We start from the raw sequence: 24,642 nt of genomic DNA on the forward strand, positions 1-24,642 counted from the left end.
TATACTGAATGTATCTGCTCTGAAAAAGTACACCAGCTCCAGGAAGTTTAGAAAACAGTAAGTCAAACAACTCTTAACAAAAGGACTTCTCAGAGTCCCTAATTTTCCAATACATACTGGAGAAGCTCTCACAGTACTGGTACCTAAAATTATTTGCCCATAAAGTACTTTTCCCCAAGACACACTAACCAGAGAAAAGCAATAACCTCTGCATGTACTGGTTCCAATTTCTTACTCTGGCTCATAAGTATATTCTTTCTGAACTACCCATATAATCAGGAAAAAAAAGTTATACACTCACACACAAATGTGTACAAATTACCAGATGCAAGTTCAAACCACTAGTATTCCAAGTCTAAACTGTAAAGGTAGTTCCATATCCTCCTATGGACCTCAGTACCTCCTCCTCGATCGCTCTCTGCTCCTGTCTCTAGAACTGTGCCCACTTCTCTGGTGGCTGCGGCTCCGACTACGGCTGCTGGAGCGGGACCTGTGGCGATGGCGTTTCTCCCGGGATTTGGATCGAGTTCTCCTTTTCCGTTCTCGTGACATGGAGCGAGACCGATGTCTGCGATGCTCCCTGGACCTGGATCTATAAAAGATATTTAGTTTTTAGTTTCGTTGGCACTTAAGTTTCTCATTTACTAAAGCCTACTCTTTATAGAGAAACTTAATGCCAGTACTATTTCAAATCAGCTAAATCTACAATGAAATAAACTGCTGGTATATTAAATAACTACATACTAGAATTTTGAAATAAACAGTTCTCAGGTCAGTGTTGTATAAATTTACATTAGGAATATTTTTTTAAATGGAGGAAACAATCTATAATACTACTACATGCCAAGGACTATATTACCTAGATGTTTTATGGATTTAATTTTAAATCTCTATGGATTTAACTATGATTTTTAGTATACTTTAGAAACAAAGTATGTACCTGGTGAACACGGACAGAAGGGAGGAGACACATGAGAAAGAATATTGTTTAGGGTAAGTTTTAACTCGCTGAATTGGAAAGGTTGTATGAACATCAAAACAAATGCCCACAATGTGTCTTGTCAGTGTAATCAAAACAGTTAAGACAGTTCTCTCTGCAAGTAGTACATAATTTATTGGGAAGAAAAAGATTACATGCATAAATCATTTTAGAGAACTTTACTTATACTGCAAAATAATAATAATAATTTACAACAAGTATGTAGGCATACAGAGAAGGAAAAACACTTCTGTAGCCTCTATTGGGTTACAAAACTAATTTATGTATTGTGTATATGGTCACGGTGGGGACAACATATATAGAGGATATAAAACATTTGGGGAACAATGGGAAGAAATGAATGAATATTGTTACTGCTGCTAAGTCGCTTCAGTCGTGTCCAACTCTGTGCGACCCCAGAGACGGCAGCCCACCAGGCTCCACTGTCCCTGGGATTCTCCAGGCAAGAACACTGGAGTGGGTTGCCATTTCCTTCTCCAATGCATGAAAGTGAAAAGTGAAAGTGAAGTAGCTCAGTAGTGTCCGACTCCTAGCGACCCCATGGACTGCAGTCCACCAGGCTCCTCCGGCCATGGGATTTTCCAGGCAAGAGTACTGGAGTAGAGTGCCATCGCCTTCTCCAGAATATTGTTAAGAGTGATGGAAATGTTTTAAACTGGATTGTGACAGTTGCACAACATAAAAATTTACTGAAAAATCAACCTGCAAACTTAAATAGGTAAACTTATCAAATGGTGTGTAAATAATGAAGTATTTTCTCGTAATCTGATTACAGTAAGTTCAAAAGCACATTATTCAGGTAATTTATAAACTGGGTTTATTTTCAAATGATTACTTTGTTACGGTTTAAAAGTATTCAGCTTCTATCAACATTAGAAAGAAAGGCATCTACTATGGATCCAGTATCAATCGCAGCTGAATACAGTGTTTCCACAATTGAGTATTTCTGAGAAGAAACAAAGGGAAAAGAGAAAATCCAGTCCATGTGTTTTTATCAAATGGTATTTTCTTTTATCACTCACTCTGGGCTATTGTAACAAATTATTTCCCCAAGGCATACTTCATTTTACTTGACAATAACTGTCTGGTAGAAACATTTACTGGGTGCCTACTGCACTGTTCCAGGTCCTAGGGAGACTGAGCAGCCCATACAGCAAAGTCCTTAACCTCCTCATGGTGCTTAAAGTCCAGAAAGAGGCCTCCAGACATGTAGGCAGCAAATAAAATATAGGTCAGGTAGTAAGGACATGACAGAAGAGTAAAAAAGGAGAGTAAAATTAGGTGGTCCTCTTTTATACAGAATAGGCAGGAAAAGGTTTACCAGCTAATCAGGGAGCACAGAGAAGAATGCTTCAGGTAGAGGGAACTCAGGTGCAAAGGCCCTGAGGGGGGGAAAGTTCACAGGAACGAGACACCCTTCTGGCTGTCATGAGATTAGCAAGGGGGAGTAATATCAGGAGTCTAATAAGCAGGATGACCTGCTTGACCTGAATGACTTTGTCATTCAAACCAGGATGCTTTCAGTATTAAATTATACAGAGGAAAAGAGGGAGCTATTAATAAACATGCTGAGACAAGAAATAAACTGTAACTCTCCTAGGGCAGATTGATCACTCTACTTAAAAACCATGGTGAGGATTTCAACTTCTCCTGAGTGAAACGGAATACCTTTAGAAGGTTTGAAGACAGAGCTGATTTGCTTTAGTCCACTTTTTAAAAGAATACATTTTGGCTAATGTGTAAAAAACAGATTGAGGCCAAAAAGGGACGTGGACATGAACAGAAATTAAGAGACTTGTTAAAAGGCTACTGTAAATAGCGAGGTAAAAAGTGGCTTGGACTAGGGTAGCAGAAATTAAATTTCTAGCCTGAATATCTAAGGATGTTCTGTGTACAAAGAGTTTAAATTTCTCTCCAATGAAGGGACAAGCCTGCAGTAACCAATCAGTAAAAAAAAATCATCATTTAATATTTCTACTTCTCATCCTGGACTGAGAAACTCACAACCATATAAATTAGCTGATACAACTGGTCCTGACTAATGTCTTAGTTTTTTAGTGTTTTATGCAGAAATACCACTGAAAGATGCTAAAAAGTACTAAGTAAGTGTTAGTCGCTCAGTCATGCCCAACTCTTTGCGACCCCATGGACTGCAGCCCACCAGGCTCCTCTGTCCATGAGATTTTCCAAGGCAAGGATACTGGAGTGGGTTGCCATTTTCTTCTCCAGGGGAAATCCCTGACTCAGGGATCAAACCCAGGTCTCTTGCACTGCAGGCGGATTCTTTACCGACTGAGCTACAAGGGAACCCTCTCCCTGCCACCAAAAAAAAGTACTAAGTAGTACTTAGTACTAAAAAAATACTAAAAAGTACTAAGGGACGTTTAATAGAAACACAAGGTTTTGCTTTCATAACAGCAAATGCTCTTATTCTTTAAAGTCAAGAATACGTAGAAGGTTTCAAGAAGAAGATGTGATTTGAGTGAGAGCAATGGAAGAATTTGGGGAAAAAGCTTCAAAAAGTCCACCAATACTAGGGCCAAAGATCAAAATTAAGTCTTCTCCTCTTCCTCTTTTATGGGTGTAAAATGCCCCATTAAAGCTTTATGTGATACCTGTGCAAAGGGAGAAGTAATAAAGCCCAAGTCTAGCTTGGGTGCAAACCAACATTTTCGTTTCCCTTAATTAACTCACCATGGATTCCCTCATTCAAAACATATCCAACTATTTATTTGTATTTTGAACAGATACAACCTCTTAGAATGTGTTTCTTAGATGTACCACCCAAACTGATTTTTAAAAAATAAATCTTGTCACATGTATACTCAGCTTCTAAATAAGATTTTAATGAAATATTCTGAAATATTTTTAGCTTTCTCTGTAACTTCAGGGCACTGTATATAATTTATTCTGATAAAATTAAACTGTAGCTCATGAGTATCTTCTGACCAACTTCTCAAATGACACTGCTCAAATATGCACTACAAAAGAATTAAGAGAACTAATAAATTCTCATTCACTACCCTCAGAAAACACAGCTTCACCACTTATCTTGTATAATACCTACCTTTTAGGATTCTTGCTATGTGAGCGAGACCTAAAAAAAGAATTCTGTTTTTAGAAAAATAACTATAAATAAGGAAGAAAGGGTACAATGTGGTATTAAAATTACATTCCCATTTCTAATTTTTATATTACTTTTATAAATACAAGGCACATGTGTGTATACACAAATTTTCCCAAAAAGCACCACAAACTTTACAGACTTTCTCACTCTGGCACATCCCTTACCTAGGCTACCTGGCTCTTAGAAGACTAAAAACACAATGCAATTCACTAATTCTCCAAAAACCACCTCCCAACCTGGAAAGAATTCTTTGTTATTTACATCTGTCATTTCGTCTTTCCCTCTTAGATCAGAACTTCTGAGGGGCACATACCCTGGAATTATCACCTCATACAATAACCCCTAGAACACTCAATTCAATCTTACAATGTTTCTTAATATGACACACAATTCTCTGATACAAAGTACTCTTCATGTTGCCCAGTACACAATTAAAGCTCAACAGATAGTAAGAGCAAGTATTACGGTTACCAGGAAGTCAAAAGGTTTTTTTTAGTGGAGTGTATATAGCTTGGTTGGAACATGAATGTGGACTGAGCCTCATGTAAGCCATAACTGTTTCCATCACTCACTATCTGTGTGGCCTGGGCAGATTATTTATCTTCCTGCAGCTTAGTTTGCCATTTGAAAAAGAGGAATAATAATAAAAAATTCACCGGGAGCTTTCAAGTAATAGATAAATAAATACAGGAAGTCTTACTTATTAGCACAGTATCTGGCACACAGTAAGCATCTAGTAAAGTGATAATAGTTTTTATCATTATCCTTTCAACACCATAGTTGGAATCCCATTTTGTGTATAATTTTATACTTACTAGTAATTTCCTCATTTTCCATACTTAGGGTCCTTCAAGTTCACAGATAGTTTAAAAAAAATTTTTTTAAACATTTCTGAAATAGCGTTAACATTTCATAACCAATATTAAAAGAAATGTGGCATTAGAAGAGTAAGATGTGATGTACTTTCATCTCTGACAGATGTGAAAATGTAGTCTTGCAAAGAATTCTTTTTCTTATTTGGCTGTCATCTCAGATGTATAATTTGTATTAGTGGCAGTATATTCTGTTGAATTTTAACTTAAACTGAGATTCAAATTCCATTTGTATTATCTTAAATATTACAATACTGGGTGCTATTTCCATGGAAACTTAGTATACACAAAAGAGAACAGGGATAAAGCTCTAAGGTAAAATTTACTAGTAAATGAAGAAAATGTATCAATGGAAGAAGAAAAGCACCTCCTCTAAACAGGAACATGTCCATGTATAGCTTTGTTTCATTTTTGTCATCAAAGTGCAAAGAGATTACCTGTTACAAGCCATGTAACAAAAATGAAGTCAGTTTAAGTGTCTTGAAATAGATTGCATGTAACAATCTCAAAGCTTGGAGGAAGGTGACATAGCTGAGTCACATATTATCAAAGGTTTTAATTAACTTAGGAACATCTACTGAAGAGAAGCTATTTAAATTTCAGAGCAATATAATATCATTAAGGAAACACTGTAAGTTAGAATGATAGGTAAATCTTTTCTGGCACATCCCTCCATCTGAAAATTGTTTAAGTTTTTAAACATGTTATCACACAACATGCTGCCAATGGGTAACAATGATCCAGAACATGCACACGTTCTAAATATGAAGAATCCTGATTTTATCAATATACCAATATAAAAAGAACTGTGCACATTTAGCTATTAAATTAATAAAAGTTTTAACAGTTTATAGCTTCTAAATTGAACAAATAGATAATCAAAGTAGCATGTAAAATAATCAGTGAAACAGATTAAAAAAAAAACAAAAAACACCCAGCCCTTCTATCAACAAGTATGTACCATAAAATAGTTCTGTGCCAGTCTAGCTCCAAGTGAGCCTATTATGGTAATCAAAGGGCTAGAAACGGGCCTTGTTATCTTACTAAACACAAAGATGTGAGGCGCTCTTGGCTCCCTCTTCCATACATTTTGAAGGAAATCTCCTGGACTTAAACAGTCTTTAGTTAATATACTTGAATAAACACTGTTTCATATGGTAATATTTTTAAGAGTAAACAGAAATTTCCCAAGTCCAGATTTACTGATGTCTAAAATCTTATGCGCCATCACATCTTTTTTTATGCCCCACTTCAGGTCCTTGGACCACTCCAGTGATCACGCCATACCTCCTCAGCTTCTCCCTTTCTTCTCTCTCCCTTTCTTCTCTTCTTTTCAGCCGTTCTTGGTTTCTTTTCTCCTGCTTCTCAGCTACAACTCTCTTAAAACACAACGACAGTTCAAAATAATATTAAATGAGAAGCATTATTTACCGGGCCCATTCTTAGCATTATCCTCAACTTTACCATATCGAATATCAAAACTTTTTAATACCAATTCAATTTGAAGTTTTGTCAGGTTTAATCACTACACTTACAAGTCTGGTTTCCAAAATCTTTCCTCCCTTTCATATAAAATTTCATATTTCTCTATGACTTCTTAATGATATTTCAAAATCACTTTTAAGATTTTTCTCCTCTTTTATCTTCTAAATTCTTTAAAAATGATTTAAAAAAATCAATCATTATAAATCACTATTTCCATGCTCTATGATTTCCAACACAGAAATGTCTTCTGTTGACTTCTAGTTACAATCCTGATGCTACTACTTTTAAAAATACCAGTGATAAACTAACAACAAAAGAAATAAAAATAAAATAAAATAAAATAAAAATACCAGTGAAATGCTCAACAGTTCTGCTTCTAGGTCTGTATTTGGTACCCAATCAGGTACCATTTTTATCTTTGAGCCCAATGATCATTTGCTATGGTGACACATTTGTAATTTCAAAAAACTTACCCAAGATCATCTAAGTTACTCAGAATACTGGACAAGAGCTCACATTAAACTAAAAATATGGAGAAATCCCTAGGTGATTTGATTCTACATTATTTTAAATGCCCAGCTACGGATGCTGGGTTAATTTCAGTGATAACTACACAAGAAGTCACTACTGGTGTTTGCCATCTTTAAGAAAGTCCTCAATTCATGACAAAATGCGACAGTGCCAATTAAAAAAAGACAAAAAACAGCTAGCCACATCAGACTGCTGAAAAGTAAACTGGCCCTATCCATTGACTGTGCTCACTTTCAATGGTTTAGAAATATCCTTTTCTGTCTTTGTTTATCTTCTCAGAAGAATTTGGCAGACAAGTAAGAGTTGTGTTGCCTTTCTCACATCAGCCTATTTAAATGACACAGACTGTCCATTTAAAAAAATAGGTTTCTAAGCTTTCTCAAGTGGGAGCAGAAGCATAAAACTAGAGGTTTTAAAATCTGCTATTTAGTGAACTGCAAAATATTTAAAATATTATCATTTTTTTAATCTTCCTTTAAATGTTATATTAACATTATTACCAGTTTTTTTTTTTTTTTTTTTTTAAAGAAAGTATCATTGGAAATTTTAGGGGCTTGTAGGATTTTCTAACCCAGTTTGCAAGATTCCTACCTGATTCAATATAATGTCCAAGAGAAAATATTATCTCCACCAACAATAAGAGGATTTTTAAAGTTTGTCAGATATCCATTAAACAAGCTATTTCCATTTACAATCCTACACAAAATCCTATAATCTGAATTATTAACAGAATCACAGTTAAGAATAGTCTTCAATATCAAAGAAAAATACTACACAAAATGAGTGGCTATAACTGTAAAAAGTGTGGGATATTAATTTACCAATGTACCTTTAATTCTTCAAGCTTCTCTCTTATTTCAATAAATCCCAGGTGCAGTTTACCCCCAAAATGATCAGCCAGTCGTCTGTCATTATCATGAAGACCTAAATAGGCAGAGCAAACTTCACAGACTCGAAGTTTCTGCTGCTGGAAACTGGAAGCGGGCATAGAATTCCGATAAACTTCCTAAACAAAAGTGAGAAAAACCATGTTCATATAAACTGCATTCAAATCACACAATTAAACAAAATTCACTATGTTCATACAAAAAAAAATGCTTCTAGTGAACATACGAAAGTATGGCTATTTTGTCATGAAACAGATTTCCCCCCCTTACTCCCATCCTCCGTCCTCAAGACTTCTCCACTAGAAATGAAAGATCAGAGCCTCAAATTACCTTTTGCCAGAACTACAATAACATTAACAGGATATAACTTTCTTCAAAGGTTTTCTCTTTCTGTTTTCTGTATTTTTTTGTTAAAAATGAGATGCAGCAACCTCAAAAATATACACTAGTGAAGAATCAAGGTAGTCGCCGCCCATGCTTGCAGAAAAGGAATGCACGCCTTCCATACTGTTACAGCTTCCTTCCACGTATCGTTCTCCCCACGATGTAAATACAGACAAGGCCTACAAAAAACTTCGCCTCAAACAGAGCAGCTCTATAAGACATAGATGAAAGGTGCCTTACTGAGATTAAGAGGTCTTGGACTCATCATTTTACTTATACTAAGGAGATAATAAATTAGTATATTTGTGCATCCACTCTACCCTTTTTCCTTATACTGACAGAATTCTGATTTGTTTGAGGCAGCAGCATGCCCATATAAAAGCATGACATTTCCAAGTTTCCACATAGCTTTGGCTAAGGAAATATAAGTGGACACTGCTGGAGAAAATCTATAGGAGGTTCTTTAAGCATCCGCCTTGCAAAGCAAAGGACACCAGTTCAATCCCTGGTCTGGGAAGATCCCACACAGCACATCTACTGAGCCAGCACTCCAGAGCCCGTGCTCCGCAACAAAAGCAGCCACTGCACCACAACTGGAGAGTAGCCCCCATTTTCCACAACTAGAGAAAGACCACATGCAGCCAAAAATAAACGAGTGAAATTTTTTCAAAAAATAATAAAATGCAGTCTCCACTTTGGGCCCAGTTTTTGTATACCAATTTTTTTTTCTTTTTTTTTTTAAAAAAAAAAAAACAGGCAATGGGAGAAATGTCTATATAGGTCTTCCACCCATTTTTTGATTTTTTTTTTTAATATTGAGCTCCATGAGCTGTTTGTCACTTTGGAGATTAATCCATTGTCTGCTGCTTCATTTGCAAATATTTTCTTCCTAAATAAGACATTTCTCCCATTTCTAGGGATTTCCTATTAGCTCAGCTGGTACAATCTACCTGCAATGCAGGAGACCCAACTTTGATTCCTGGGTCAGAAAGATCCCCTGGAGAAGGAAATGGCAACCCAATCCAGTATTCGTGCCTGGGAAATTCCATGGACAGAGGAGCCTGGCAGGCTACAGTCCATGGACTTGCAAGAGTCGGACATGACTTAACGACAAAACCACATGTTACCACGTGTAAAACAGACAGCTAGTGGGAAGCTGCTGTATGGCACCGTGTCCTTGATGACCTAAAGGGGTGGGGTGGAAGGGAGGCTCTAGAGGGAGGAGGTACAGGTATACATGTAAACAAACCACTAACACATGCCTTTGATAGGCTATGACATTGTTTCAGTGGTATTCCTCTCAAAAATCTAATGAGAAAGAAATATTGAGCAAATCCAAAGTGAAGGACATTTTACAGAATAACAGGTCTATACTTTTCAAAATGGTCAAGACCATGTAAGACAAAGACTGAGGTACCACATTAAATAAGATTAGAGTAAGACATAACAACTAAAATGCAATACATGATCCTGGACTGGATCTTAAGCAAAAGTTTTTCTTTTCTGAAAATGAACATTATTGGGACAAATGGTAAAATATGAACAAAGTCTTCAGATTAATAGTATTGTAACAATATTATTCTGTGATTCAGACAACTGGTACTGTGGTTATATAGTAAGATATCCTTGTTTTTATGAAATACACACTGAAGTATTTAGGGATAAATAGGCATCATTTTTATAACTTATTGTCAAACAGTTCAAATACACACACACACTGATGTAGGAAGAGAATGATAAAGCTAATGTGGTAATATGCTACCATTTGAAGAGTCTGTGTGAAGGATATAGAGAATTCTTCACCTGATTTTTTTTTTTTTTACTTTTCTTAAAATATTTCAAAATAAAATATTTTAAAAAAGAAAATCCGAAAGCACAAGAAAGCACAGGTCAACTCAATTTTTGTGCCTTATTATTCCTCCTCTTTCTGCTTAGGGAGAAATGAAAGGCTTTAGGCTTAGAGACCATGGTGGTACCACAAACTGTTTATTTTCTGCATTGACATTAACTACATTTTAAAAAATCCTAATATTAAGAAATTAAAACTACCTAGAATGGCTACTTGGTATACCTTTTCCCAGCCTAGAACCTTTAATCTGTGTCTCTGTATTTAGAGTGGGTTTCCTGCAGCTAGTACACAGTTAAGTCTTATTTCTTTTTGTTGTAAATCTAGTCTCACAATCTCTTTTTAATTGGACTATTGAGACTCAGACGGTAAAGTGTTTGCCTGCAATGCGGGAGACCCGGGTTTGATTCCTGGGTCGGGAAGGTCCCCTGGAGAAGGAAATGGCAATCCACTCCAGCACTCTTGCCTGGAAAATCCCATGGATGGAGGAGCCTGAGAGGCTACAGTCCATGGTGTCGCAAAGAGTTGGACACGACTGAGCGACTTCACTTTCACTATACCTCTTTTTCTGCTCCAGTGGTTTCTCTAGAGTTTATAGTATACAACTCCAACTTGTAAAAAAAGCTAGAATCTTTTATTATAATCAGACAAAGGATAGTTCAAAACAAGGGACATTAATAGGGAGAGAGAAGGACATTTCAAAACAAAGGGTTAAATTAATCAAAAGACATAAAAATTCTAAATGTGTATTAAGCTAATAACAGAGCTTCAAAATAGATGAAGCAAAAAGTGACTAAATGGAAAGCATAAAGAAACAAATCTACAATTAGACTTCAACCACTCCTCTCAGTAAATATTAATAGCAGAGTAAGTAGGCAGGAAAACCAACACGATATAGGTAAGTTGAAAAAATCTATCAACTATCTTCACTCAAAGGACATTTACAGAACACTTCATTTAACAAGGCAGAGTATCATTCAAGTGCAAATGGAACATTCACTAAGACAGGCCATAGGCAGGGTCACAAAACCAGTGTACTGACATATTTAAGAGAACTGAAATCACAACATGTTTTCTGACCACAACAGAATTAAAATCAGTGAAAATAAAGACTAAACAGATCTCTTAAAACCCACAGGTCAGAAAAGAAATCATAAGCAATATTAGCAAATATTTAGAAATGAATGAAAATAAAAACACAACATATGAAAATCTATGAGATGCTATTGCTGTGGTTAGAAGAATGATCCAAGGGGGTTGGAGGAGGGAAGGATTGGAAGCTTGGGAATAGCAGACACAAACTATGATATACAGTATGGATGAACAACAAAGTTCTACTGTATAGCACAGGAACTATATGTATATTTCATAATTCATGATAAAATATAATGGCAAAGAAAAAAAATATGTAATGACTGAGTCACTTTGCTGGGCCTGCTAAGTTGCTTCAGTCGTGTCCGACTCTTTGCAACCCCATGGACGGTAGCCTGCCAGGCTCCTCTGTCCAAGTGATTCTCCAGGCAAGAATACTGGAGTGGGTTGCCATGCCCTCCTTCAGGGGATCTTCCCGACCTAGGGATCAAACCAGTGTCTCTTAGGTCTAACTTGCATTGGCAGGCAGTTTCTTTATCACTAGCACCACCTGGGAAGCCCAGAAATTAACACAACACTGTAAATCAACTACACTTCAGTAGAAGTAAAAAATGAAAAATAAATCAATAAAATAAACTGAATCAATGCTCTAAGCTTCTGCCTCAAAACACTATAAAAAAAAGAACAAATTACACCCAGCTGTGATACAGTTAAAAACAATGGAGACTATAGCAAAAGGGGAGAGTACAATCTTATTTGAAGGTATTTGATTTCCTGAAAAATATCGGGGGGAGGGGCAAAAAAAAAATAGAACTTTGTCTGCAGGATAGCAGATTTTGAGCTGTGCTGTCGAAGAAGAATGAGAGGAGGCTTCCAGTGTGCTAGCAGACTATAATGAGGAAGGAAGAAAAGGGAGAATACTATAGTTGCATGGGGATGGAGAAGGGGGTAGGGTATCATAGTGACCATGGATATGAATACTGTATGTGTGTGTCTGTGTGTGTGAGAGACGTTTCAGTTCAGTTCAGTTTACTCGCTTAGTCGTGTCCAACTCTTCACGACCCCATGAATCGCAGCACGCCAGGCCTCCCTGTCCATCACCAACTCCCGGAGTTCACACAGACTCACGTCCATCGAGTCAGTGATGCCATCCAGCCATCTCATCCTCTGTCATCCCCTTCTCCTCCTGCCCCCAATCCCTCCCAGCATCAGAGTCTTTTCCAATGAGTCAACTCTTCGCATGAGGTGGCCAAAGTACTGGAGTTACAGCTTTAGCATCATTCCTTCCAAAGAAATCCCAGGGCTGATCTCCTTGAGACGTTGTTTAGGTAATTTCAATTTCAACAGATCAATGACTCTAAATTCCAAAACAACCACTAGTTTTGATATATAACCCATTGGCACGACATAAACTAGATATTTATTTTTAAACTGGTTTAAATTTCCTTTAACTTTTCAGTAACTTCTGATCAAATATATGTTCTTTTGGAAGTACAGATGCTAAGGCTCTAGAAACTGTAACTATAAACTACCTCTGCTTCTCTTTTTTTTGCCCGTGCTTTTTCCACTTCATCCATTACTTTCTGGGATTCCTCCACATTTCCTTCAGCTCCTAGCTGCTCCACCTTGGCCAACAATTTGCCAATTTCTTCATTTAACTCATGAACACGTTCTGCCTAGAAAGAAACAGAAAAGATGATCATGAATAAAAATCAGCACGTACTAAAGTTCAAAATATTTCGTAAGTGTTCAGAAAAGACGTTTGAGCTATCTAAGGCAATATAACTAATGCTTTTCTGAGCATATCATAAATGAATTGGTGGACATTAGAGTATTTTGAGCCTGCCTGCCTTTACTTGTGAGTTCAGGGAGACAACTGATCTCAATATAACTACTGCTTTTTAACCTCTGCTTTGGCAGTGTATTCCAAGTATAAAATACATTTTCTTCCACATTCTGGAACTCTGTACCTTTCCAAACCATCTCTTTCTGTTCTCTGACTTCACAACAAATCTGTTATGTTTCCCAAACTCACCCTGTTGTTTTCTTCCTCTCTGACTTTCCACATACTGCTCTCTCTTGCTAGGATGTCGTCCATTATCTCCTTTACCTGCCTCATGCGTGTCTATCCTTTCAGTAAGATCCAACTGAACAGTCTATTATGTGAACAATCAATAGTCACACCTCACCCTCACTTAAGACACTTAAGCAGAGAGCATCATACACTCCTTTGTGCCATCTTTGTATCTTCTATGACAATTTTATCTGTATCACATTACTCTGTATGCCATTTTTGTATTTCCAATGCCTAAGATACGCTCAAATATGAGTAAAAGAAATGAATTGGGGGATATTCTTTAAAGTGAAGATATGGCTTTAAAGTCCAACATATCTATCTGGTTTATGGCCAAACCAATTAACAGCTATGTAATTGTGGCCAGATTACCACACCCGAATCTACTTCCTCATCTGAGAAGTAGGGATAATACCTATCTCTCAAGGTTGTGAGAGATGAGAAAATGTGCCTTGTATATGCATGTGGCATATTACTAATATTCAGTATACCAGCATGGCACCTTTCTCCCATGGTCCATCCCTTTCCATTGGGATTATTTCTTTCCTTGTCTTCTGATATACCACCTCATCACCACCGTTATGGGTATCTAGTTCATTCCTATTGTTTTAATGGCACATGACAGTCTTTATTCTGGCTAGAAAGTAAGTATTCAGCCTATATGGCCAATTAGCAAAAAAGGTTTTGATTTGATATTGACATCCAATCCCAACAAAGTAGTGTGCCAATAATCTTTACTCCTTAAATTTCCCTCAATCCAAGATATTTGTCCCTCAAAGAAATTTCCAATTGTATTATCACTATTGTCCTACTTTAACAAAATGGTATTTTCCTCAAGTATCTGCCACAGAAAGACTGCATTAGTGACCAAAGCTCTTCACCCTCCTGCACCTGTGCCCTTTGCTATGTGAACACCATCATACGCTGACTCTGAACTTGGCCATGTAACTAACTGGCTTTGGTTAACAGGATGGTAGCAAATATGACATAAGGGAATGCTTAAAAACTGCTTGTACGATGGGGCTTGATACTATTGCACCTCTGCTACCACCATGAGAATATGTTCAGGCCAGACTTCTGGCCTCCAGCTGACTAGAAGACATGAGTGAGCCCAGCTTAGAGGAGTAACTGCCTAGTCAATTTCAGCTTAAGTTACTGATTACAGACTCATGAGCTAAATAAATTCTTAATGTTTTAAGTTTTGAGGTAACCTGTCAGCATTTTTGTAGTGATGGGTAACTAATACAAAGCTTTATAAACCAATATAGCTGGGGTCTAGCCAACTGCTATGGATCTCTTCCTACCAGGAGATATGAAATCCCATGTACTTTAGGACACCTATCTTTATAGTCCCCATATTAAGAAAACTTTCCAGAAAAAAGTTGGTTATACATAATCCTCTCCTCAGACAAGGGATCCATTTCACTTTGTATACACATATCTGAGCACTACATTTAATGACGTTACCTAAACTCTATTGGATAACTTTGTCTCCATTCTGCATTTTCATAAAATGTGCCAGACTACACTGAATGGTACACAACATTATAAAGCAGTGAATCATCAAATCAGCTAAAGTCAATATGTGGACTTCGGAACTCTGATTTAACACACCAACTCTACATAGGAAAATGAATTCATTCTGGGTATTGGATGATATTAAAAATTTGTTACCTTTATGAATGTAATTTTGTGGTTATGTTTTAAAGGTGAAATGATATGACATCTACAATTTGCTTTTCAAATAATGAAATAGCAGAAGACTGATGCCTTTGAATTCATTGGGATCCACTGTACTTTTCTCTCTACTTTATGCATAAGTTCACAACAAAACATTTTTGCCTAAGAATGAGGTACTGATACACACAACTTGTATGAAACTGAAGGACGTTGTACTGACTATAAAAAGCCAATCTCAAAAGGATACAACCTGCATGATGCCATTTATGCAATATTCAATAAAATAATTACAGAGATGGAAAATAGATTAGTGGTACCCAGGGCCTAGAGAGATACAGGAACGAATGTGGCTATAAAGGGGTAATATGAGGGAGTATTGTGGTGATGCTACAGTTAAGTATCTCAATTACAGTGGTAGTTAACCGTTACACATGTGACGAAATTGCATACAGCTGCACACACATGCACAACTAATGAAATGTGAATAAAATGTAAGGACTGGCCCAGTTATCAACTTCATGGCTTTGACACTATTAATTATGTAAGATGTTAACATAGGGGAGGACTAGAGGAAGAGTATGCAAAATCTCTACATATGTCTCTGCAATCTCCTATAAATCAGATCAGATCAGTCGCTCAGTCGTGTCCGACTCTTTGCAACCCCATGAATTGCAGCACACCAGGCCTCCTATAAATATAATTATTAAAAAATAAAAAGTCATAAAAAGTATACCTCAAAGTATAGTAAGGTAAAACTACTTTGTATTAATGAAATAATTGAACATCTTACCTTCGCTGCAACTTCAGCACTAATTTCTTCTTGAGTTTCTGCTAATCTTTTCTTAGCCACTTCTGTTCTTCGATCACAATCTGCAATGAATGACTGCAGATGATCCATAGCCTACAAAGTTTAATTAAGACAATTACTGTAAGAAAAATCAACTGTATCTGTAAATATCTTTACTCAAAAAGTATACTTTATTATTTTAAATGCTACTATGGGAATAAAAAAAAAAAGTGAGTTCAACTACAAATTGAAAACCACTATCATCATCTATCAAATCTACAAAGAACAAACATAAAAATTCCCAGAAAATGTAAGGCTGTAAGGAAACCGCCACTCTCACACTTTGCTGAAGGAATCACAAACCAGTGCAGGCTCAATAAAAAGGCAATATGGTAATCTTTATCAAAAGCCTTAACAATATGCCCTGACTTAGTAACTTTTACTTCTAGGAATCCATTTTAAGAAAGTAATCAGAGGTATATGGAGAAATTAATATTCAAAAATGTTCTTCACAGTGTTAAATGGGGAAATATCCAGGTAACATGTAGAGAACTTAATCTTCAGTCATTTAAAAAAGGTGTTAGTAGAACACGTAAGGACCTAAGAAAATGCTCATGCTTCATTTGTAAATAAAGTTACAAAATGGTATATGCAGTACGAGCCCAATTTTGTAAAATAAAAAAACAGTAGAAAAATTGACAAGCATACGTTAGATATTAACAATTTCTGAATATATGGATAATTTTTAGTAATCTGTTTTTCTGTGTCCTTCAAATTTTCCACAATGAAAATGTTACCATCAGGAACAATTGCTCTTTTCTCAAAGAATAAACCACTGAGAATTTTGTAAAAATCTACATCAGTATTTACATAGATGTTTATCAGGCATATGTTAGTATGTCTATAAATAAATCACAGTTCATATAAAACTAAGCTTTAAAGATGTATTCCCAACCCAACCAATTTAGACTTTCATATCTTACTGTACAGAAATACAGCTAATTCAAAACTTCAATGTTTAAAAATATAAATTTATTAGACACACATAAAATTCTAAAAATGGTTATTTAACCCATGAATTTCATGAAAATGTAAAACCTTTTATCTGTGATGAAAAAGAAATAGTTATTTAACTCTTAATTAACTTAAATTTTATTTTTAAAAAATGATGGAACTAATCAATAGTGTTGGGTCAACTAAGCAGCTATGTAGAAAGTGAGACCTATACCTCAATTCCTTGTAACAGAATAAATTTAATTCACAGATTCAAATACATAAAACAAAGCCATAAAAATACCAGAAGAAATAATGAAACAGAATTCTTATCACAGCAGGACAGGGAAGGCCTTTTGACTTAATTTAACAGATTTTTAACAGTTAATAAACGACACAACTACACAAATATTTTGCAAAACTCACAACTTCCAAAAAAGAAATAGAAAAAAAACCACAACATATTATCTGAGATAAGGGACTAATTTTCATTATATGTAAGGTGCTATTTAGTACAAATCAAGTAGAAAAATACTAACATCCAGGACTTTCCTGGTAGTCTGATGGCTAAGACTCCCTGCTTCCACTACAAAGGGTGTGAGTTTGATCCCTGGTTGGGGAGCTAAGATCCCATATGCCACATGGCAAAAATTAAAACACACACACACACACACACGTATCTGAAATTAGTAAATAGCACCCCCCACACATACACACAAAATGATGTACACTGAAAGTTCACTGAAAAGGATATATAAATAGATCTTAAATACATGAAAAATTTTCAAACTTACTTATAATAAGAAATGCAAATTAAAATTGTACTTATAGTCCATTTCATTTATTAAAGCTGCAAGGAAATCGTGACCAACACACTATATGGCATATGGGAAATAGTTTCAAACATACTTGTGGGAGTATAAGATTGAAAACCCCACACCCATACATCTAGATGTTGGTGAATTTCTGCAGTATTTTATGCCCAGTGTACGTTAAATCATAACAAATTCACTTAAGGCATTTCCCCAACTGCTCCAGCCCCATATTAAAATTATGTTTACATAGATGACTTCATTTCCATTAGCAGAAATTCTTGGAAGTTCAAAGAAGTAAATGGGGGGCAGGGGAGGGGAGGTGGCTATTTACTACTTTTCTCCCAAACCAAATAAACCATCTGTTACCTCACTGATAAAATATACCATAAGGTTTATGGTCATCAGTATGTTTTATATAATGCTGATTAGTATGTCTTCTACTTTAAAAAAAGTCACGACTACTCTCATGTTTGTATAACAAGTTTGAGCCTTTTAGATACCTATATAGCATCTTCTATTTCCTCTAATATTTCTTCTCTTAAGCACATTAAAAAAAAAAAAAAAAATAAAAACACTGCCCTTAATATCTTCCCTCTCTTTACACGTATACTTATAGATACAAAAGCAAGTATGAATATAAAAATTCAGTTAATTATTAAAGGGTTTTATATACACTAGAAATTAGTTGTTTACATTTTTTTTTAAGTTGTCTACATTTAAAATGGTTATTTTCTTAATCACAAATACCTAATTGGGAAGAACATCCTTAATTTTCAAATCAATGTATGAATTACACAACTTTCACACACTTTCTTAAAATATGCAGTTTCATCTCATATTTTTCAAAATTATCGTTAGGAAAGTACATAATCCTACTAGTTTAGTATTGCCCTTCATGTGTGTGTTGTGTGTGTTAGTCACTCAGCTGTGTGTCTGACTCTTGGTGGACTTCCCTTAAACCATCCTTCATATTAACCACAAAAATAAGATGATTTTTCTAAGAGGCTTTTCCATTAAGAAATATCAATCTATATTCAAAATATTTTACTGCAAAAGGTAATCCAACTTGTTAAAACAAAATCACATACATCAAGTTCAAAGAAAAAATCTTGTTCTTTGGATGCGATTTCATAATCTGCTCTTAAAGCCAGGTCATGGACTTTCAGACATTCTCCAAGATCCATTCTCTGGAGGAGGAAAAAAGACACATATTATTAAAACAGAAAACACTTTTTTCAAAAATTCATTAACAATCACAGTTCTCTTCAGAATAATTATTGAGTCATACAGATGCTTCTTTATTTATGGATTTTTCGAATCATGCAAACTTTCATAGACAACTATAAAACTAGGTGCCAGAAAAAACCCAAATGAATTCTATCTACCAACAGATGGGAAAGATGATTACTTTTGTACTTAAGAACAAATAGAAAAGGAAAAGCCTGTCAGAAACTGAAAAAAGCTTCTCACTTCTACCTCAAGACATTTCAGTTGGTTGTTTAAGACAAAAAAAGATAAATTTAAAATCAAACTAGCAGAACGTGTAAACCAAACTGCTGAATTATACTCAATATTTTATGAATAACATTCTAACTTTCAAATAAAGATGAAGTCCTCAAACAACAGACTGGTAATCTTGATATGGATTCCAGACAAGACTCCAGGTGAACTAGTAAAGAGGTACTTTATTAAAACCCATAACAATTTGACAGAGTAAGTATCTAGCCCCACTATGATTAGCATATGTCAGGAAAATAAATACCTACTTGGTATTTATTTATACCAAGTTAAGTATTTATTTCAATAAGGAATCTAGTAGGAACCTTCTATGGGAATTCCAATTCGACATTATTTACCTTTCCTGGTGGCTCAGACAGTAAAGAACGTGCCTGCAATATAGGAGACCAAGGTTCAATCCCTGGATCGGGAAGATCCCTTAGAAGAGAATGGCTATCCATTCCAGTATTCTTGTCTAGAAAACCCCATGAACAGAGGAGCCTGGAGGGCTAGAGTCCACAGAGTCACAGAGTCCCCAGTCAACAGGACTGGAGTCTAATGGTTTTACTTTTTCACCCAATTAGAAGATTTCCTCGTATCTGAGACAAAAATCTCTAAAAATCTGTCCATTTTTACATGTATCTGGACAACTGATAAGATCTTTCATGAAATTCTTTTAGAAGCATATTATGTAAAAAAAAAATGGGCTCGCTGTAAAGATAATTAGATGTGATTAAAGGTGATCATGGCATCTGGTCCCATCACTTCATGGCAAATAGATGGGGAAACAGTGGAAACAGTGGCAGACTTCATTTTTTGGGGCTCCAAAATCACTACAGATGGTGATTTCAGCCATGAAATTAAAAGACGCTTACTCCTTGGAAGGAAAGTTATGACCAAACTAGATAGCATATTCAAAAGCAGGGACATTACTTTTCCAACAAATGTCCGTCTAGTCAAGGCTATGGTTTTTCCAGTGGTCATGTACGGATGTGACAGTTGGACTGTGAAGAAAACTGAGCGCCGAAGAATTGGTGCTTTTGAACTGTGGTGTTGGAGAAGACTCTTGAGAGTCCCTTGGACTGCAAGGAGATCCAACAAGTCCATCCTAAAGGAGACCAGTCCTGGGTGTTCATTGGAAGGACTGATGCTGAGGCTGAAACTCTAGTACTTTGGCCACCTCATGCGAAGAGTTGACTCATTGGAAAAGACCCTGATGCTGGGAGGGATTGGGGGCAGGAGGAGAAGGGGACGACAGAGGATGAGACGGCTGGATGGCATTACCAACTCGATGCACATGAGTTTGGGTGAACTCCGGGAGTTGGTGATGGACAGGGAAGCCTGGCGTGCTGCAATTCATGGGGTTGCAAAGAGTCGGACAGGACTGAGCTACTGAACTGAACTGAAAGGTGATCAGAGCAAAGCAGATTTTCCAATTGGAGTTATGATATCCCATCACTGAAATGTGACAGAATCTCTATAAGGGTGGTAAAAGGGAATACAGTAATTCAAAAAGCTAAATGTTCCTTTTGTATTTATTACACAAATATATATAAAGTAAAACTACAAAAAAACATTGCAGCAGTAAAATTATTCCTTCAACTGAGTCCCCAACTTGTGCCAAGCACTATGTTAGGTGCAAGGGACATAGCACTAAATGACAAAGATATTGGTCTCTGACCTCACGGAGCTGACATTCTAGAAGAGGAGAAGTTAATAATAAACCATATTTGTATCTCTGAACAATGTTAAGTGATCTAGCAAAACAGTAACATTCCTATTACTAGGGGAAGCTACTTGGGATAAGGTTGTCAGAGAAGCCCTTTCTGATGAGGCTACATTCCAACTGGATCTAGAAAAGTGAGAGGAAGCAGACTAACCTTAGGGAAAGCTAAGAAGAGAGTCTTTCAGTTTTACAGATTTAGAAAGCAGATCTTTAAGAAAATATATACAAGTGTAACTCAAGAGGGAAGTTTCTAGAAGCAAGGAACAGGACTAACGTATCTATAGCACACAGGTCTGGGTCTTACCTCTGTATATATTACCTAAAAATGACTCTGCCTATTTAACATTTTTGCAACCACCTGGACATATAGAAGGATATGATCAACAATTCTGTGCAATATCCCAAGCGAAAAAGGATAGTGAATTTACTGGATTAAGATTCAAAAATACTGATATACCAGATTAAATTTAATATGAAGAAATAAGTGCAAAGTTCTAAAGGACTTTCCTGGTGGCTCAGTTAGTAAAGAATCTCTGCCTGCAATGCAGAAGACCCAGGTTCGACCCCTGGGGTCAGGAAAATCCCCTGGAAAAGGAAACAGCAAACCACTCCAGTATTCTTGCCTGGAGAATTTCATGGACAAAGAGGAGCCTGGTGGGCTACACACAATCCATGGGGTCACAAAGAGTCGGAAATGACTAAATGACTAATATTTTCACTTTCACAGTTACATCAAAAAATGAAATTTATAAATAACTAAATATAAGGAAAAAAATCAGACAAACTGAAAAACTTGCTAGTCAAGAGTAAGGGTTACAGGGTGGCATGACTGAGATTAAGTTAAGTGATACAATAGTAATTTATAGGATATAATATGAGCAAGTGAGAATACGGTTACTGAAAGCTGGTTTAAAAGCAAGTCCCTCTCTTCCAAAACACACATTCTGTGTGCTAACACATTTCAAAAGTGATATGAATAAATCAGTGTCTCAAAACAAAGCTTTACAAAATAGCCAGAGAACAGATGTAACTAAACTGGAGAATTAAGATGTGAAAAGTCAACTGAAGAACTTTTTAAGATGGAATCAGACAAAGATTGTATTATGGCCCCAAGGGACTCCAGAGACACTTTGGTCATCTTAACATAATACATTCTAATCTAATGCTATTCAAAAGATGGACAAGCTTTCTTGGCAGTTACTTGAGTTTCCAGGTAACAGAGATTCAAATACTGTTTAGACAACTACTTCTTTGGGGTACTCAATAAAGAATTCGAACATCAGGTAACTGTTAGTCTTTCTTCCAACTCTGAGATTTTATGACTATCTTTGGAAAAAAAAAAAAAAAAAAAAAGGTTCTCAAAACTGTATTACCTTGGTTCTTAATTATGTAAAGGAATGAATGGGAAAATATAAATAGACAATGTCCTCAAAGTTATCCTTTGGGAAATAATAAGGACTATTCACCACCATTATAAAAGTCATCACACTAATGGTTTAAAGCAGGCTGGAACCCAACCCCGAGGCTGGAACCAGTCCATGGCCTGTTAAGAACCAGGCCACACATCAGGAAGTGAGCAGTGGGCGAGTAAGCCAAGCTTCTTCTGTATTTACAGCTGCTCCCCATTGCTTGCATTACCACCTGAGCTTCACCTCCTGTCAGATCAGAGGTGGCATCAGATTCTCACAGGAGTGGGAACCAGCCTGTGAACTGCACATGCAAGGGATCTAGGTTGCTCCTTACAAGAATCGCTCTGAAACCAGTCCTTCATATTCAGTCTGTGGAAAAATTATCTTCCATGAAACCAGTCCTTGGTATCCAAAGGTTGCTGCTACTGCTGCTTCTAAGTCGCTTCAGTCGTGTCCGACTCTGTGCAACCCCATAGACGGCAGCCCACCAGGCTCCACTGTCCCTGGGATTCTCCAGTCAAAAACACTGGAGTGGGTTGCCATCTCATTCTCCAATGCATGAGAGTGAAAAGTGAAAGTGAAGTTGCTCAGTCGCTTCCGACTCTTCTCGATCCCATGGACTGCAGCCCACCAGGCTTCTCCGTCCATGGGATTTTCCAAGCAAGAGTACTGGAGTGGGGTGCCATTGCCTTCTCCGATCCAAAGGCTGGGGACTACTAAAGTGTCACTGTGATGCTGAGGATGCTGAGATTTTTCCAGGCTCCAATGCTTACTCTCAATCATTAGTCCATGGATTAACAAACTAAGGAGATTTCCAGTGAGAAGCAACAGCAACTGAAACTTTCTACAGATGTCTGGAAATTCAAAGCTGTTTATTAGGCAATGCTTATTAAAACAAAACAAAACAAATAACTAGAAAAACACTTAATACCCTTTAAAAAAATTGCAGGAAAATAAGAGGAATGAAAGAAGTTAATGGCAAAAGAATGTTCTTCCCCTCTGTTACACTAGCCTGTTGATTTAATAATATCTTAATATTACTCATCCCAACAATCCTATTTACACATATTTCCACAGCTATAGTTGTTCATGCTACACTTACTTCATCAAATGTTAGTATGTCAGAGTTGGAAATGCCTTTGATCTTGGGAGCAGTTCTGAATCTGAACTTGGATTTAAATATTATCAGTGGAAGCTTCTGAAAATAGGCCCAAGCCCTAACCTCCAAAAACTGAATTGTAAAAGTCCCCCAGAAGTTTTTAATGCACAGTGTTGTGACTCACTATTTGATCTAGTTTTATCCCCATTTCAAAGAGGACGGAACTGAAGCACACAGACTGCCTTCTTCAGGGCACTCATTAGGAAATCTGGTTAGAGATTTCTGCTCTAACACCTCTTCTGCTTTATTATGCTAATTCCAATTATTTCAGTGCTAATTTATCTTTTAGTATTTTTAGTCGACAATCATTCCCCATCACATCTAAAAAAGCTCTGTACTGCAGATATTCAAAGCAGCTGTCTAATGCCTTTACTTCAGCAATCTCCCTTATTTTTACCTTGTGCTTAACTGTATTTCCAATCTGTTTTCAGAAACATGTTAATTGCCTCACTGCGCTTAACCTAAACATCTGTCGTCCACCCATACTATCCTTTGGCAAGAATTCCAGGCTCCCCCCGCCCCCCGCCCTCGTCTATCTTTAAATTCACACCACACAACCAATCAAAACAAAAGCAACTATGTGGATCAAGAACACAATGAACACTAAAAAAAGATCCAATTATGTCACTACAGCAAAGTTGGAATCTGGGTGAAAGGAGTAGAGCTGGGGGAATATGTGCCTTGTGGGGGACTCATGGAAGGGAAAATGTGAGCTCCACAAGGATAAAGACTTTTTTCTACTTTATCCATTACATATCTGGGTCTATACATCAAAATGCTTGAAATATTTAACCTTTACTGAATGAACAAAACTGGGCAGAGAAGAACATTTGGCACAGAGGGTCCTATCCTTAAGCAAGGGTGGTCAAGATGCAAAATTGGACTAGGGCAAAATTGGTCTGAGCTCTGAAAAGGGAAGGTCTTCTTAGCCTCTCCTTGGATTTTATCCTTTTGGAGGCTCCCTTTCTTCTTAACTGTTTTGAGCTACTCTTCTGTTTTTCCCTATGCACTCCTCTCCTCCAGGAGGAAGACTTACTTGGGCTTTTCACTATGGTGGGCTAAAAGCATCTTCAGCTTTAGTCTTGTCTAGCTCACCAAAGTAGATTTGGGGGGCCAAAGCTGTAGGAGCTCAAAGAGCCTAGTTATGATGAAAATTCCCCCCCACCACCCCCCCAGCCCAATAGCCTCAGTGCTTATTTCTTCAGGGACCTATCAGGACAGTATGTGTAAAAAGGCAGATTTTCAATTCTGGATACTAGCCATGTTTTTTCTTCAGTC

The 24,642-nt window shown here is 36.7% G+C and overlaps 1 protein-coding gene across 6 annotated transcripts in view; it reads right to left on the reverse strand.

Moving 5' to 3' along the window:
- LUC7L2 (LUC7 like 2, pre-mRNA splicing factor) overlaps positions 1–24,642 on the reverse strand; it is a 72,653-nt gene that overhangs the window by 4,395 nt on the left and 43,616 nt on the right. For all 6 annotated transcript variants that reach the window (XM_070369191.1, XM_070369192.1, XM_005899759.3 and 3 more), the window contains 7 exons: positions 18,662–18,760; positions 15,769–15,879; positions 12,757–12,900; positions 7,845–8,021; positions 6,287–6,378; positions 4,068–4,097; positions 401–592 (listed from right to left, as the gene is read on the reverse strand). In XM_070369191.1, coding sequence (XP_070225292.1) covers positions 401–592; positions 4,068–4,097; positions 6,287–6,378; positions 7,845–8,021; positions 12,757–12,900; positions 15,769–15,879; positions 18,662–18,760 — 845 coding nt within the window. The remainder of the gene's footprint in view (positions 1–400; positions 593–4,067; positions 4,098–6,286; positions 6,379–7,844; positions 8,022–12,756; positions 12,901–15,768; positions 15,880–18,661; positions 18,761–24,642) is intronic.

This window comes from Bos mutus, chromosome 4 (assembly GCF_027580195.1).
Source record: "Bos mutus isolate GX-2022 chromosome 4, NWIPB_WYAK_1.1, whole genome shotgun sequence".
Taxonomy (NCBI): domain Eukaryota; kingdom Metazoa; phylum Chordata; class Mammalia; order Artiodactyla; family Bovidae; genus Bos; species Bos mutus.